The sequence below is a fragment of the Myxocyprinus asiaticus genome, chromosome 14 (assembly GCF_019703515.2).
Source record: "Myxocyprinus asiaticus isolate MX2 ecotype Aquarium Trade chromosome 14, UBuf_Myxa_2, whole genome shotgun sequence".
Lineage (NCBI taxonomy): Eukaryota > Metazoa > Chordata > Actinopteri > Cypriniformes > Catostomidae > Myxocyprinus > Myxocyprinus asiaticus.
Genome location: NC_059357.1, coordinates 14,097,128 through 14,114,599, shown reverse-complemented (window position 1 = coordinate 14,114,599; position 17,472 = coordinate 14,097,128). Strand labels below are relative to the sequence as shown.

Below are 17,472 nucleotides of genomic sequence, written 5' to 3'. Positions count from 1 at the left end.
TAAAGCATTGTTTACGTCTGTCGTGAAAGAAGTAGGTCACAGTAAAATGTGACAGTTAGCTCTAGATCCGATTGCTTTCACAAATACATAGTTCACTGTGTCATACTAGCATCTTCAGGTATAAGAGACACCCACGATCTATAGGGCACCTCTGAAAGACTGGTAAGTGTGCTTTTGCCTCTAAAAAAATAACTGTCGTAGTGAATGCAGCAGGAAGGATGTAGCTCCTGCTAAATCCACGAGCCTCCGTTAGCGCCAAGATTAGATTGTGGCAGAGCCTGTTGCACTTTTATAATTATTTTCATATTGGCGTGGTATACTATTTAAATCCAAATAGTAATATGTAGTATTAAGGTAATTGCAAGTGATTTATGCTCGCATAAATTAATAAGCGTTCATCTCTACAGGCATTCAAGATGCCTGGCCAAAGTCTTTCGCCTGGCTCGTTGGCCACTCTCTGCGAGGCCTAACAAGAGAACATGTTGTGTTTAGGAGCTGTATCGATATGTCAGCTAGTTCTCAAATGACTGGTTGTGGGAACTGAAATAACTGACGCGCGAATGCAAACGTCGTATTTACAGTTAATCAAGGTTGTGGCTCAACTAAGCGTGTTGCCATTCAATGTTTACTCATCTCGCGCGTGAAATTCTGACGTGAATGTTCAGCTTCACTCCTCGCGACAACAAAACACATAAAACAATCCACGTTTGTGATATAGCTTAAGACAAAGTCGCGAAAATCATGAAATAATTATGCAGTTGTTGATGAGTTCTGATAAATGAATGTACTGGTACACTATATACGCACAATCTCATCCTTAAACGTTGTTTTATGCTGATTATTGGGAGAACTGTGAATGATTACAAACCAGTGCATAACAAAGTCATCATTTGTTAGTTATCTTTAAAATAGACATTTAAAAATGAGCGTGCCTTTTACCATATGTGTATTTGACCGATTTGAAATAAGCTCTACTAGGGCTGTTTGTTCTCTCTGTTTGGCATACAACACAAACAATCAATTGTTCTCTCTCTGTGATTGACAGGTGAGGAGGCCCCTGGTTGGCATGTCGAGGCGGAGCAGAAACAGTAGAGCATGGAGGTACGTGTGGAGTGGAATCCGACGGGATGCAGATGCAAGAGCTTTAGTGCTTGCTTCCGAAAGTGAGGACTGGAGTTATGATCGGCAGCAGGTGGGTGTGAAGGAGATGCAGAGCACAGAGCTTATCTGATGTGAAAAGACCTTTAGATATTGCAGATGTTATTCTAAATTAGATGTCATCAGTATGAGAGTGATAAAATGACATCATAATAGCATCCCATTTTTTTCCATTCCATACATCATTTCTTGTAAGTGATGGCAAGCATAATTCCATAAAGTCAGGTCAAGATCAGAAACTATGCATTGATCCTGATGTAAATGACTATAGATCCTGCTTTACATATCTTAGACCTATATTTATTCTGTGTGTGTGTACATGTATGCAGGGGTGCCATCACGTGTCGAAGTAGTATTACCAAATTTTCACGGCAAGGCAGATAGCACTAAAATAAGTGGTCTACCTGCTATAAACCTGCAATAAAAGCATGTGTTTTTTTTCTTTTCAATTTTGTGTGAATTTATGTAAGCATATTATCACTGAATACTTGTATACATGTATATTTTTATGAATGTACTGTCTGTTACTTAAATGTCTTACTTTACATATGCATGTTATCAGGGCCACCTGCAGGATTTCATCTGTGGGTACGCAGAGAAACCTGACCAAGTACAGAAGTGTACCTTTATTTTCTAGGGTGGTCCGGGGGAATGCACCCCAGTGATAATTTTTTTGCAAAAACAACACTAAAGCGTTCAATTCTGGTGACTTTGAGAGAAGCATTGATATCTTCTTCATGTGTATGTGTATTGACATTCATGTAACTATTTGCTACAAAGCATTTCTAAAATACTCGTTCACGTGATACAACACTAGTTGAAGTTTCTCAAAGTTACCTCTCAAAAATTAACCTTTTGTTTCAAATGATTGTAGATAAATATCCACTTCATCCAGCACTTTGTTTGTTCACTGTGTTCCTCATTTTCTCAAAATTGTTTTGCTGCGTGAGAAACAATCTCACCTAAATCTCACAGGGTGATACTTTTCTCAATTCTTGCCTCCGATGGCACTTTTCTTAAGTCACTTGTTTCTCAGCAAGACATAATGCCATCATGTGCTGACTTACATTTATATTATTGTGCTTGGCAGATACCTTAACAAAAAATTAAACAGATAGTTAAAAAGATAGTTCACCCAAAAATGTAATTTCTGTCATTATAACTCAACCCCATTTTGTTCCCAAGATGAATTTGTCTCGTCTGTGGAACTTAAAGATGTTAGACAGAATGTCAGTCTAAGTCACCATTCAGTTTTACTGCATCCTTTTTTCCATACAATGAAAGTGAACACTGAGAATAACATTCCGCCTAACATCTCCTTTTGAGTGCCACAGAATTAAAAAAGTAATGGGTTTGCGAAAATGTGAAGTGATGACAGAATCTTCATTTTGGGTGAACTATCCCTTCAACAGTCAGTGCTCACAAGTTTAAAGTAGATCAATGATGTTGACTGAAAGATAATAATATATATATTAAAGATGTATAATACAATTATATTTAGAATATTATGCATATACTGTATTTTACAAGTATTAACATTATAGTATTTATGTTATTATTATGTATACTATTACCAGTACATATGGCCTACTTATATTATTAAACTTGACTTATTCACAAAGGCAGAGAAAATACCTGTATAGCCTATGTCAGATGATGGAGATGAGGGACGTAACAGGTGCATCCTGTAGGGTGATGAATTCTGTTTTAAGCGTTTCTCTTCACTCTTGAGTAGTTCTTGTAGTATTGCATACAAAGCATTTTTTGCTGTTTCTGCCTTTCTTATCAAAGGTGCTGTTTTATGAGCGAGCAGCACGATGTGATGAGACAAAACTAGATCGTCCAATGTTGCGCGATTGCACTGTATAAACAGGAGCGATTATTTTATCACGTCGCTTGCTTGCAGAGATGTGGTATAACACCATTTCATGTAAAATTAGTAGGCTTATATAGGTTTAATGCCTAAGTTCAGCAAATGTGCACTCACTCTAAACTTGACAAGCTTCCAATGAGCTGCGGAATGCTGCACGAGAGAGAGAGGGACTCGGAAAGGCGCCGCTTTACCAGAGCTTAAAATGCAGGTTAATGAAGCTGTACGAAGAGAGAAAAGTAGTATTCCTGGCAATAATTAAAATAAAAGTAGTATTGCCATGGTAATACTGTCGACGGCGGCTATGCATGTATGTACAGTGGCAAGAAAAATTATGTGAAACCTTTGGAATTAGCTGGTTTTCTGCATTAATTGGCAGCAACAACCTCAACCAAGCATTTCCGGTAGCTGTGAATTAGATCTGCACAACGTTCAGAAGGAATTTTGGACCATTCTTCCATACAGAACTGCTTCAGCTCAGTACTAAATCATCTCCATTTATAGACAATTTGTCTAAGCTCTTCGAGATAACTTTTACCAGCTTTATGCAAAGCAACAATTCTTGAACGTAGGTCTTCTGAGATCTCTTTTTGTTGCGAGGCATGGTCCACGTCAGTAGATGCTTCTTGTGAATATCAAGCTCAAAATGTGTGAGTGCTTTTTATAAGTCAAAGTATCTCTCTAACCCACACCTCCAATCTCCTTTCATTTATTGGATGCCAGATTTGCCAACTCCTGAGTCTAATTAGCTTTTGTTAACGTTATTAGCCTTGGGATTCTCATACTTTTTCCAACCTACACTGTGAATGTTTGAATGATGTACTCAAAATGTACAAGAACAATACAATAATTTGTGTGTTATTAGTTCAAACAGCTTGTGTTTGTTCATTATTGTAACTTAGATGAAGGACAAACCAGATTTTAAGACACATTTATACATAAATGCAGGTAATTCCAAAGGGTTCACATACTTTTTCTTGACACTGTATGTGTCCTGCAGTACAGTGACTCTGATTCCGAAGCGGAGTACCCAGCCCTTGTGCCGGCAGTTCCGAGTGCCGTGCCCGTTATAGGAGAGTCATACTGCAGCTGTGACTCACAGATGGAGCTCAGCTGTAACCCACGGCTCCGAGGTTATACACACTTACGAGACTGCCACTGTGGAGAAGATGACCAAGGTAGTACCACAGGATATATTAAGTTATATAAGATTTTTTTTTTTAAGCTTGAGTTTGATTATTGTGATAAAATGTGACCACGTTATTGGTTGTTTACATGTTTGTCAGATTTTGACTGGGTGTGGGACGAGGGCAGCCGGTCTTCTGCAACACTGTTAAGCTGTGAGAACAGAAAAGTGAGCTTCCATTCGGAATATAGCTGTGGAACAGCAGCCATTCGTGGCTCTAAAGAACTCACGGAGGGACAACATTTCTGGGAGATTAAAATGACTTCCCCAGTCTACGGCACAGACATGGTGAGACATGTTATATGTGTGGGTCCGTGTGCATGTTTTGCCTTGGTCAGCCTGATCTCAATAAAATTAGGTGACTGTGGCATAATTTTTGAGAAAGGATATCACATGGTTCATTGCACATATTGCGACAGTTCAGAGCTGAAATATCCACAGTGGCGCTAAAAGCAAGTAAAATTTTCTTCCAAAGAGAAGAGGTTTTGAAGGTTAATGCTTGATTGAGTTTTAATTCAAGAAAACCTAAACCTAACCGATAGTGTCATAAAAGCAAATGTGAGATAAAAAATGCAATTGCTGAAGCAACCAAGTCATTGTGTGGTGCTTCTATGATTCTTTTGCCTTATGTGTCGACTAACATGCTCTTTGGGATTTGTACCCCAGTCCTTTGCATTGCAACTGCAACACTCTATCAGTTGAGCTACTGTGCAATTTGATCATGCCCGCACAAGCTTGTAAATGCAGTTGGTTATATAATGCAAACGTTCAAATGTATTGCTTTACAAGTCATGCATTATAGTAAGTGTTTTAATGTCATGAGATAGCAATGTTTTATGGAACAGGGTGTTTACTGATAATCTGCCGTTTTACACGTGATTTGTGTGAAAGTGAATAAATGTCATTGTTGTTGTTTAGCACCTCTAGTGTTTATTTAACTAGGAAACCGCTGAAATATGTAAAGTGAGCCAAGTAAAAATCATTTTGCAGAAATGTTGGTATGATAATGTGATTATGAGACCAGGTTGGCCTTGGTAGAGATATTCAGAATGTTGTTGTTGTTGTTGTTGGTGTTGTTGGTGTGTGTGTGTGAATTGGAAACAGTCTTCTAGTTTTGTGCATCTAAGCAGCATAAATGATTCAGCATACCAGTGCATAACTGTCAGCATATAGCTAAATATAACTTGCTGAATCGAGTGAATTCTCCAAGATTTGAGGTAGACTATGTCGGGTAGTTTGACTCTTTGAAAATGTGTATGTGATATTGTTTTTTTGTTTGTTTTTTTAAAGTTGACTGGTGAAATTCTTTGTGTGTGTGTGTGTGCGTGTATTTATGTAGATGGTAGGTATTGGCACATCAGATGTAAATCTGGACAAATATAGACACACGTTCTGCAGCCTGCTGGGTAAAGATGAAGACAGCTGGGGTCTGTCATATACAGGTAAAACAAGTTCAGTTCATAGACACATACTTAAGTTCACAAACACCCATACCTTGCAAAGTGCCCAAGGATTCTTTTGTAAGTTATGGTTATGTTTTGTCAGGTCTGTTGCATCATAATGGTGATAAAGTGAGCTTTTCATCACGTTTCGGCCAGGGTTCCATTATTGGTGTTCACTTGGACACTTGGCATGGAACGCTCACCTTCTATAAGAATCGCAAGTGCATTGGTAAGAGTTACACTGACATGTGTCAAACTCCTTTCAACTGCAAGCTTTTCATGCTTGTGTTTGTAAAAAGAATGTTTTTAAGACCTCTGACAACACAAAATGTAAGCGCTGTTTTATTAACCAAAAAATGTTTTTTTTCAGGTCAAACACTACTGAATATAAGTTGGATAGTAGTTGTTTTCAAACCATATCATACACTTTTCATCGTACATTTTTTTCCCCCATGGTCTACTTGTAATGCTAGTCATAATTTATTATCATGATAATTTCCACCCTCTCTAATTTGGGCTGTTTTTTTTCTTGCTGCCTTTAAAGGAATGTTCCAGGTTCAATACAAGTGAAGCTCAGTCGACAGCATTTGTGGCATAATGTTGATTACCACAAAAATATTTTGACTTGTCCCTCCTTTTCTTTAAAAAAAGCAAAAATCTGGGTTCCAGTGAGGCACTTACAATGGAAGTGAATGGGGCCAATCTGTAAACATTCAAATACTCGCTGTTCAAAAGTTTAGTCACAAGACGCAAACAATATGTGTGTTAACATGATTTTAGTGTGATAAAATCACTTACTAACCTTTTCTGTGTAAAGTTATAGCCAATTTGACAACTTTTTTGCCATGACGAAGTCAACAAACCCTAAAACAACTATAAAAATGACGATATAAACCATTTTTTTTTAAAAAAATTATTTTTTAAGAAAGGAGGGACAAGTCAAAAAACATTTTTGTGCAGTCACCATTATGCCATACATTTTGTCGATTGAGCTTAACTTGTATTGAACCTGGAATATTCCTTTAACGCTTCTACATAAACTGCCTTTTTTTATTTATTTTTTTATTTGGAATGCCCAATTCCCAATGCGCTCTAAGTCCTCGTGGTGGCGTAGTGACTCGCCTCAATCCGGGTGGCGGAGGACGAATCTCAGTTGCCTCCGCGTCTGAGACCGTTAATCCACGTATCTTATCACTTACCTTATACTCGCTGAGCTACCCAGGTCCCCAATTATTGACCAAATTAAAACCATCGGCATATCGGTCATAAGCATAAAAACACTGATATGAACAACTGATGTTTTATTCATAATTAATTATATGAATTTAGTGCGTTTTATCATGTTTTTTTTTCAATCATTTTTCTGTATGTTATATAAAGAAATACCTACCAAAATAAATAAAATCTGAAAAAGCATGTCGAAAATACATAATATAAATTTTATGTTCTATCAAAATATGTAAAATTTGAGTTCTATTGTTTAGAACGGCAAAAATAGAAATGTTTTAGAATTTTTCACCACATAAATCATATTTTTTGTATCTTGTATTTATCTTTCATTGTAGCTCTCCTTAATCTCTTGTTCAACAGATCCAATCCATGTTCAGTGCCAATTATTTATTGTTAGAACAATAAAACAACTTTTGGACTTTTTTTGTTAAAATCGATATCAGCAAACAAATTAAGGTAACACTTTACAATGAGGTTCCATTTGTTAACATTAGTTAACAACATTAGTTAACATGAACTAACAATGAACAATACTTTTACAGCATTTATTAATCTTGGTAAGTGTTAATTTAATAACATTCAAAACATTTTTAAAATCAAATGTTGTGTTTATCATTTATTAGTTTCACTATGAACTAATGTGAACTAACCATAAACAGTTGTATGTTTATTAAATAACATTAACAAAGATTAATAAATGCTGTAAAAAAATATATAGTGTTCATTGTTAGTTCATGATACCTAATGCATTAACTAATGTTAACAAATGGAACCTTATTGTAAAAGTATTAGTGCAACCCTACTCATGTTAATTCTCTTGTTAGTTCATCTGGTGTTTAGAAATAATAGTATCTATCCCACTTCCTTTTATTACTTCTTTGTGACTGGGTGTGCCAAGTTTCTGAACACCAAATAGGTGCCATTGTTGTGAAGTGTAGATGGTTATCTGTTAATGTATTTGCGTTATCAGAAACGCATGGATTTCAGAATGAGCTGAATTTACAGCTTTAATGAATGGTCTGTTTGGTGGAATAAGTTTTCATTTATGAAAGTTACAGTAGGTTTAATAGTAAAATTAACTTTGTTTTATTTCCAATGATCAAGGAAAATAAAATTTATTATGATATGACCCCTTAAAACACACGTTTGATAACATGTAATATTTGTGGATGTGTGTTTTGTAGGTGTTGCAGCTGCAGAGATGAAGAATAAGCGTGTTTTTCCAATGGCATGTTCCACTGCTGCCAAGAGCAGTATGAAGGTGATTCGCTCCGTCTCTGCCCCCACCTCTCTACAGTACCTTTGTTGCTCTCGCCTCCGTAAGCTGCTCCCCTCTGGAGTTGATGCACTTCGAGTTCTGCCCCTCCCACCTGGCCTCAGACACCTTCTGCACACTAAACTGGGATGGGTGCTGAGCCTAAATCACACGCATCCACATGCACACTCGAACGCGCACACCTCACCAGGGCCCTCCTCGGGTAGTGACTCCGAGGGCTGCTCATCAGACCCAGAAGCCTGCCAGCGGAAACGTTGCCGCTGGACCTGAGGCTATGTCTGTGCCTCATCCATCACCCTATTGTTATGAAACCATTAAAATGTCTCCACAAACAAAAAGAATCCATTCATTAACACTGGACATGTGCCGTCTCGTACAAAGGTGGACGATAGTGTTTGATGACTAACTTTGAAATGCATTGAAGGTTATTCGAGTCAGTTTAACTAGTTGTATTGCTGGTAAGTATTCATTCTTCACTGTTCAAAAGATAGTTTGTCCTTTCAGGTTCAGATTGAGATGTACTGTATAGCAGTATTCAAAGTCAGTTTTTATTCTGTTGTGATGCTCCCAATACACTATGGAATGAAGTTCATCAGCTCTTAAAAAAAAAAAAATGCATCTTGTGAACTTGTTTTCATGTGGGAAACAAAAACATGTTACCATTTAAAATGCAGGCAAACCGATACTGTGTACTTGCAACAAAAAAAAAAAAGACTCATTCACACACAAACAATCACATAATTTTTAGTGAACTGTAAAATGCTCGTTGTGTTCTCCCATCACCTGGGGCAGAAAAAGTTACTTGATCATAGGAAGTGACACAGTGTAACTCATGTCATTCTCTAGTACAGGCCAGTTAAACATCTCGGCACGTGCCATGGTCTGTTCTCTCTTTATGTTTGAGTCTATGTGTCAATCATTTTGTTCTTATTCTATCAAACAACTTGAAGTTACCAACAGACAGTAAGTAAATTGATAACCGTGACATCATAATGAATATTGTCTATAAAAATGTTTTTTATACCATGAAATCTTTAGGAATTTTTTTTTCTCTCTAGGAAATACTTTGGGGCCCTAGTCATTGCTAAAATATGTGTGTTCGTGTAGTATGTATATTTGAAAAGTATTTCCAGATAAATTTCCGTGAAAAAACTATGATGCAGTTATCAAACTGACTGATCTGAACTGAAGTGGAGGTTAAATCAGTTTTCAATCTGTGCAACATCTCTACATGAGGTTCAAATTGAATTCATATGGGGTTTTTATTGCAGGTTTTGTAATTCATTGTAAAGAACACAAATCATGTTTTTGTTATGCATAAAAGCACTTTCTGGCTTATTGTATGTATAGAAATGTATACAGGTCCCGTATACTGTGCTCAACGCAAATTGTATGTCATAAGCGCTTGCATTCGCTCTTTCTCTCTTGAATCATAAAAAATGAGGAAAATTATATATGCATTGAAAAAGAGGTTGGTTGTGCTTTTGCCTTTTCTTTCTGAGATCTTAATAAAGGTTTCCACGAGTCAGTTGAAATGTTGCTCTTACTACAAATAATTTGAAGTACAAGGTCCAATTAAAGGAATATTCTGGGTTCAATACGAGTTAAGTTCAGTCGACAGCATTTGTGGCATAATATTGATTACCACAAAAATGAATATTGACTCGTCCCTCCTTTTCTTTAAAAAAAAAAACAAAACAAAAGGGGTGGGTTTAAAATCTGGGTTCCGGTTAGGCACGTACAATGGAAGTGAATGGGGTCAAAACGCAAACATTAAAATACTGTTCAAAAGTTTAGATGCAAACAATATTTGTGTTAACATGATTTTAGTGTTAAATACAATTGCTTGCTAACCTTTTCTGTGTAAATTTATAGCCAATTTTACTTCATTGCCATGATGATGTAATGTCAACAAACCCTCAAATTATGATTTAAACAACTTTACAGCTCAAATAATACATCAGTTTTAACATAAGAAATGATGTAAGTGCTTTTATAAAATTATAAGCTTCACACCGTCTTTAAACCCTCCAAAAATTGGCCCCATTCACTTCCATTGTAAGTGTCTCAATTTAACCTCCATTTTTGCTTTTTTTTTTTTTTTTAAGAAAAGGAGGGACGAGACGAAATTATTTTTTTTGTGGTAATCAAAATTATGCCACAAATGCTGTCGATTGAGCTTGACTTGTATTGAACCCAGAATATTCCTTTAAACCACGTCTTTCGGATGATGCATTTTTGACAAAATGTGGCATAATGAACAAATCAACAGTAAAGTTGGAAGCTGTGGTCAGATACTGAAGATCACTTCAGTGAACGACATCTGAGATATTCCTTAAAAGTGAAGGTATTAATAATCGATACGAAACAAGAGTACCAAATCCTCATATCCGTAAGGTTATACCGCACAGGTACAATAGTTTGTCCTTCTAAGCGGAAGTGATGACACTCATCTGTGTTAATGCGCACGAGATCCGATTTACCTGACGGACTGTCGCAGGCGTGACGTACTTGTGGAGGTAAAGTCAAACAGATTGGTAAGAAATTACAGTTATTGACAGAAAACGGGTTGAGATGTGGTTACATCATTTATTTTAGTAATGCATTACTGTTCATTTGGCTTTAGCTGTGGTGTAAAAACAAAAATTACACGTCATAATATATCGTTTTGTAACACGTGAGACATATATGCACAAATCTACGCAGCTGATCATTTGTATTTAGTGATTGTTCAACAAACTTGTCCTGACGACGCCTTTGTCATCAGAGGTCAATGTAGTCAACAACAACTGTACTGAATATCTGTTGTCTACTAACAATGAACAGGCTTTGCAAGAACTTAAAGCAAATTAGCATTATTAACTAGTTCCATTAATGATTCTCAGTTTTGGCTGGAAAAGTTAATTTGTGTTGATAAAACTAACTGGGCTGTTTCATCTCTGGGACAGTTAGGTTCTGTTGCGAAGTAGACATTTATCAAAAAGGGGATTGGTATTAAATGTATAAAGACTTAAAGGGGTCATGACAAGCCTTTTTTATTATTATTTTTAAATGTTACTTAAAGGTGCACTCAGTAATTTTTTCCACATTAAAAAAGTTTAACTCATGCATTGTAATTGTGAAACTTGTGTATAAAATCATTAGCACTCTCAAAATGTGACGAAGACTCCAGTTATATCAGTAACCTTATAAAAGCTGTTTTATTCTACATGGAGAGGGTCCACACATGGGGGCCGCCATGAGAGAATCACATGACCAGCTGAATACTACTCGCTTAATCTCAGTAACCGTCCTGTTATTTGACACTTTCACTCATTGATTAAAGTAATCATGGCTGACTGTGAATACTAAATTTCTACAATGGCATCTGAAACTGAAAACTATTGATTTTTTTAATGATGCTGCATCCAAGCTACTACGTGTCAGTGTACCTTTAAGGTTCACTTATAATATTAGTAAAGTTTTTTGCACAAAAAAACACTCATATATTTGTAAAACATGATCTTTTTCCACCCTCATTCTGACCCTCTGTCAGAAACGCTCGGTTTTGGTGCTGTTTCTCCTTTAAGACTTGACAGTAAACGGCCACCGTTATGATTGGTTCTCTGCTCTCGATTGACCTGGGGCACATTCAATCTCAATATGGTGTGCACCGTTTTGCTACGGTTTCCGGGCTGAAAGACATGTTTCCTCGAAATGGTGTGAAACTGGCTTTGAGGTACGTTTTCTCTCATTTGGTGGGTGTGTCAGAGGTGTTACCCAATCAGCAGTGACGTGTATATAAACCCCGCCGTATTAAAAAGGCAGTGCGCACAATGGATACAACTAAAGTCCTTTACAAATGTGTCCATGGCAGCTTGGTGTATGCAGCAATTGAAGACATTAGAAGAAATGTTTGCCTTGTCATCCTGAAATGCGAGGCAAATGTTGGATCACCATAATTAGGAACCACAGTTTCCACATATCCCTTCACTCGATTGGGATGTCCTCTGCTATTCTGGACGGCAAGGGAAGTGAATGTAACATTGAGCGTATTTTGTAGTATAAAACACGTATTTAAACTGATTTCATCAGGCTCCGAAAATTCTTCGAAAATAACGCAAAGAATGGGTAACATCAGCTGCCATAGTTCGACGCTTGCTTAACACAACAGGGTGTTCAACGCACCACCGTTTCAGTTTAAATAAACGTTTTGCTACGTTTTGTCGGGGCTAAACGTGCCCCTGCTCTCTTCTTGCCATCTCACTGCTCACTGCTCACTGCTACTGGGCAGGCTAGGAAGGTGATTAAAGTTAAAGTAGGCATTGATGTGTTGTTGTAGTGGTGGTCAGATCCAAATGTCTACCACAGTGTGAGAACGAGTAAAGAGTGAGTCGTTTTGGCAGCTTGGTTTCAACAAATGCTCTTTTTGTAGTGAGGAGGAAGTTTTGAGTTCTGAAACTTACAGTATGTTTTAACAGTACAATGACCTTTTATATGTCAAAAGATCAAGGAAAATGTGATTCCTCATGTCATGACCCCTTTAATTGCAAATAGATGCAAACACTGTTGTTTGGCGATATTAATTATTACTGTTATATACACATTTATATAATAACACATGGTTCTTTGTTTATGGTACTTTCAACATGCATCCTTTATTTGTTGTTTTCAGTGCAGGATAAGAATTATTATTATTTTTTTTTTCAGTTTACCCAGGGGTCAACCGTAAGTTTACTGGCCCCACAAAAAAATGATAAATTAAATGTATTTTTACATGTGCCAATAAAAACAAAATCGTTACGTAAAAATATTATAATTTGCAGTTATAGGTGGAAATTATACAGCTAAAAAGGTAATTCCACGACTACCTTGATAGCACAGACCCAGACGTCTATTTGATGTGTGTGTGTTTACATCTGGAAGATGCATTTTTTAGATTGTTTGCTCATCTGCAATACGTCTATGTGCAGGTGGGGGTGTGGCTGACGTTCATCCGGAGAGAGGGAGAGAGCGGTAAGTTCACACCTGAGCGCACTCTTGATGATTAACAGCTGTGTCTCATTGCAGAAATGCTGGGGAGAGCTATAAAGTGGGAGAGAACACCAGAGGAGGAGAGTCGGACCTGAGTGTGTGTGTGTTGTGCTGAAAAGCTAAACTTGTGTGTTTAGACTGAAAAGTCACATTAATAAAAGATTTACATAGATTGTTCACCCGGTTCCAGCTTCCTCCTTTCCACCCAACAACGAACCTTGTTACACTGGAGCCAAAACCGGGATTTTTGGAGGAAGTGCACGCCGATATGGAGTCCTCGCCGTTGGCCAGAGTCATCCAGTCCCTTCCACGAGATTCTCCAGGCTCAAGCAAAGGGCCGGCAGGCAATCTGGAGCTTACTACGCCAGGTGAAGACCCCGGACACAGCCACCACCGTGCCTCCGGTCGCCCTCATGAAAATGGGGGCAGAAGATGAACCGGAGGCCTTTCTGGACTTGTTTGAAAAAACTGCAGAGATCTGGAAGTGGCCGCATGCACAGTGTGCAGCAAGGCTCCTTCCAATGTTGTCCGGGGAAGCTCAACTTGCGGCCTAACATCTGCTGGCGGCTAATCTCCTGGTGTATGATGACCTCAAGAAGACCATTTTGCAGCGGGTTGGCCGCAGCCCAGAACAACACCGGCAACAGTTTCGCTCACTGAAGCTTGACGAGCATTGCCGCCCGTTTGCATTCGCTCAACAACTTCGTGATGCCTGTCGGAAATGGCTGTTGGCTGAGGACCGCGACGCAGAGGAAGTCGTCGTTCTAGTGGTGCTGGAGCAATTCATCCATCATCTACAGAAAGGAACGGTGGAGTGGGTCCAGTGCCACTGCCCCGCGTCACTGGTAGAGGCCATCCAACTGGCTAAGGACCATATATCGGTGTACTGAAGGGAAGAAGATCCTGCACACTCTCTCTCTCACTCCCCGTCTCACTCTGTCCCTTTTTCCCTTCCTACCCCTTCCTTTCACCCTATTCCCGCACCCCAAAACAATAACTCTCTCCTCCGAAGCCCACAGTGATTGGTCCAGCATGGTCGCTTTAGTCCCTAAGAGGGATGGGTCAGTACGGTTCTGTGTGGATTAAAGGAAAGTCAATGCGGTGTCTAAATTTGACGCGTACCCAATGCCTCGTATTGATGAGATGCTCGATCAGTTGGGCACAGCTCGCTTTTACTCGACACTGGATTTGACAAAGGGTTATTGGCAGGTCCCCTTAACGCCGATGTCCCGTAAAAAAAACGGCCTTCTCCACACCATTTGGCTTACACCAGTTCGTGACACTACCGTTTAGTTTGTTTGGGGCCCCGGCTATGTTTCAGCGCCTTATGGACCGAGTCCTCAGACCACACTGCTTACGCTGCTGCATCTGGATAACATCATTATATACAGTAACGATTGGCAGTGGCACATGCAGCATCTGAGGGCTGTTCTGAGGTCGCTGCGACAAGCGGGACTCACGGCAAGCCCCAAGAAGTGCGCAATTGGACGGGTGGAGGTACGGTATCTGGGGTTCCACTTGGGTCATGAGCAGGTGCCATCCCCAAATTGATAAGACAGCGAACTGCCCAAGACCAAAAAGGAGGTGAGACTGTTCCTGAGGCTGGCTGGCTGGCTACTATAGAAGGGTTGTGTCTAATTATTCAGATGTCACCAGCCCGCCGACTGATCTCACTAGAATGGGAGCTCCAGACCCGGTCCAGTGGACAGAGCAGGATCAACAGGCGTTTACACAGGTGAAAGCTGCACTGTGCGGCGGGCCGCTTTTACATGAACCTAATTTCTCTCTCCCATTTGTTTTACAGACGGATGCTTCGGACAGGGGACTGGGGGCAGTGCTCTCGCAGGTGGTGGAGGAGGAGGAGCGGCCGGTGCTGTACATTCTTCGCAAGCTATCGCTGAGAGAGACTAAGTACAGCACCATTGAAAAGGAATGTCTGGCCATCAAATGGGCCGTTCTCACCCTCCGGGTAAGTGGGGGACAGGCCGGATGGCTCCCTGGCCTGAGTCAGGCGGTGGGGGTATGTGGAGGCGTGGTTGAGCTTTGTCTGGAGAGAGAGAGAGTGGTAAGGGTTCACACCTGAGTACACTCTTGATGATTAACAGCTGTGTCTCATTGCAGAAATGCTGGGGAGAGCTATAAAGACGGAGAGTCCGACCTGAGTGTGTGTGTTGTGCTGAAAAGCCAAACTTGTGTTTAGACTGAAAAGTCACATTAATAAAAGATTGACGTAGGTTGTTCACCAGGTCCCAGCTTCTCTCCGTTCAACAAAGAACCTTGTTACAGTCTATAAGATTCTGATTTCAAAAGGACATTCAGCAGATGTCTTTGAGACGTTTATAATTTAGAATGTATATAAATTTGCTCTTTTTAAGATGTTTATCAGATGTTAATTGGAATGTGATGCTTTCCAGATGAAACGCTCTTAAAAAGACATCTCAGACATGTACGTTTTCTTTCTAGGTATACAGTATATTTCATGCATGAAAACAATGTTATATGATGCAAAACATTAATGATTGGTTTGTAATTTTCTACCCATCCTTACTGATGCTTCTAAGACTATCACAAGTTCTAGCAATTTTGACTAAACTTTACTTTGCTGACAAGTTTAAATCTGCAAAATTAGCATCAACTGTTTTCAACACCCTGGCCCATTCTCAGTGTTGAGCCATGATTTGCATAGTTGCATAATTTTCTTCTTTTGTTAAAACCTCTTCTTGTTTTCGTCATCTGTCATTCAGGCAACATGGTAAAAAAAAAAGCGTCTGAGGCTCATAGCCGAGATGGCACGGAAGATCCGGGCCTACCGGGAGCTGAAGAATCGGCCACAGGATTCTCAATGCTGTGTGTTGGATTATGACAAAATGACACGGCTCTTCAGTGGTAAAATGCTGCCAGTGTTGGTTTGGCAAGATGTTTAGAGAGAGACACGGCTCTTTACATGCAAGTCATGGCTGGATGAGCATACAGAGCCATGCTATTGGAAAATATCAAAAGTAAAGGTGGATTATACAGCAGAAGTAAGTTCTATGTGTGTGTATGTTTTTGTCTTTTGCATCATGATGATTGTCATTTACTCTATAACAAAATAATAATTTGTGCAAATGTTTATATATGAGTCTATGTGCAAGCTCAGACTCTGATATTTTCTCCTTTAGAACATGGACCATGGGAAAGCATAGGGCGTTCTTACATTTAGAGGTAAGGCTAATTTTTTAAATTGTACTACGGATACTGATCTCTAGTGGAGGAACTGTGACAGTGCTATTATTAATCATGCATACATTCATGGAAAATTTAGTTCAGATTTGAATGACTAAAAAAACTTGTACGAATGTTCAGGACCTAGTATTTTACAATGGTTCAGATCTGTTATTTGCAGTCACATCTGAGTGACAACATTCTGCCGTTTCTGTTTTAAATAAATTCTACTTGTAAATTTTCTAAATAAACATGTATAGATGTGTCTTTAGGTAAAGAGGAGACCACAGAATGTGAGGTGGATAAGGTGATGTACCATGACTGGCGTCTGGTGCCCAAACATGAGGAAGAGGTCTTTAAACGCTGTGAACACGTCCCTGAGCCCTCTGTCCGTTATACAAGATACCCGCCCCTCCTGCGCGCTGTGATCCTGTCCCAGCAAGAAAGCAGTAGGTTTTGGACGTGAGCACTATTCCAGAGCCCTCTCTTCCATTGAAACGGGATGTGCTGCTCAGTAATGAGTACTTCAGGAGTTAGGAAGAGAAGAAGAAAAAGGAGGGTATACCTGTCTGATCTCCTGTTCCTTGTTTATTAGGCACTACTCGCAGTAAGCACTGGTTTGTATTTAATGGCATTTTTGTGAGAACAAAATATTGTCTAGTTTGCATCCATTTTCCTGGAATTTTGTGGCTAATGAGGGGGAGATGATCTCATTTGAGGTTCCTGTATTGCATATGGACAGGTGACCAAACCCAAAAGGATAACTCTCTGTGGAAAGACTGTATTCATATTTTTATGTTTTCCTTTTGTCAAGAGACAAAATATCTGTGTAATATTATTTACATTGTATGAGTTAAATGTAAAATGATGTTATTTGCATTATGTGCAACAGTTGAATATCTAAGAATTAAAAATAATGGGTGAACTGAATTTGGTCTAATATTGTTATTTAACAGAAGTCCACAATCAGTTGTAGAGTTTTTATTAAAAATGGATCTTAAACTTCTTAAATAGGTTTTTAGTTTTTTTTTTAATAAGTACTCCCCCCCCCCCTTTTTTTTATTATAAATTATTGAAATGGGGAAATCTCACA

At 38.9% G+C, this 17,472-nt stretch overlaps 1 protein-coding gene and 1 pseudogene across 1 annotated transcript; both read left to right on the top strand.

The window, feature by feature from the left end:
• Positions 1 to 9,690, top strand: LOC127451898 (SPRY domain-containing SOCS box protein 3-like). The gene is made up of 7 exons (XM_051716934.1): positions 1 to 162; positions 1,046 to 1,192; positions 4,029 to 4,206; positions 4,315 to 4,502; positions 5,554 to 5,656; positions 5,760 to 5,885; positions 8,071 to 9,690. Exons 2-7 carry the CDS (start codon positions 1,067 to 1,069, stop codon positions 8,430 to 8,432), a joined length of 1,083 nt encoding a protein of 360 aa, XP_051572894.1. The 5' UTR covers positions 1 to 162; positions 1,046 to 1,066; the 3' UTR covers positions 8,433 to 9,690.
• A 3,977-nt stretch (positions 9,691 to 13,667) lies between these two features.
• On the top strand, positions 13,668 to 17,294 carry LOC127451513 (28S ribosomal protein S34, mitochondrial-like; annotated as a pseudogene).
• The last annotated feature ends 178 nt before the right edge of the window (positions 17,295 to 17,472 follow it).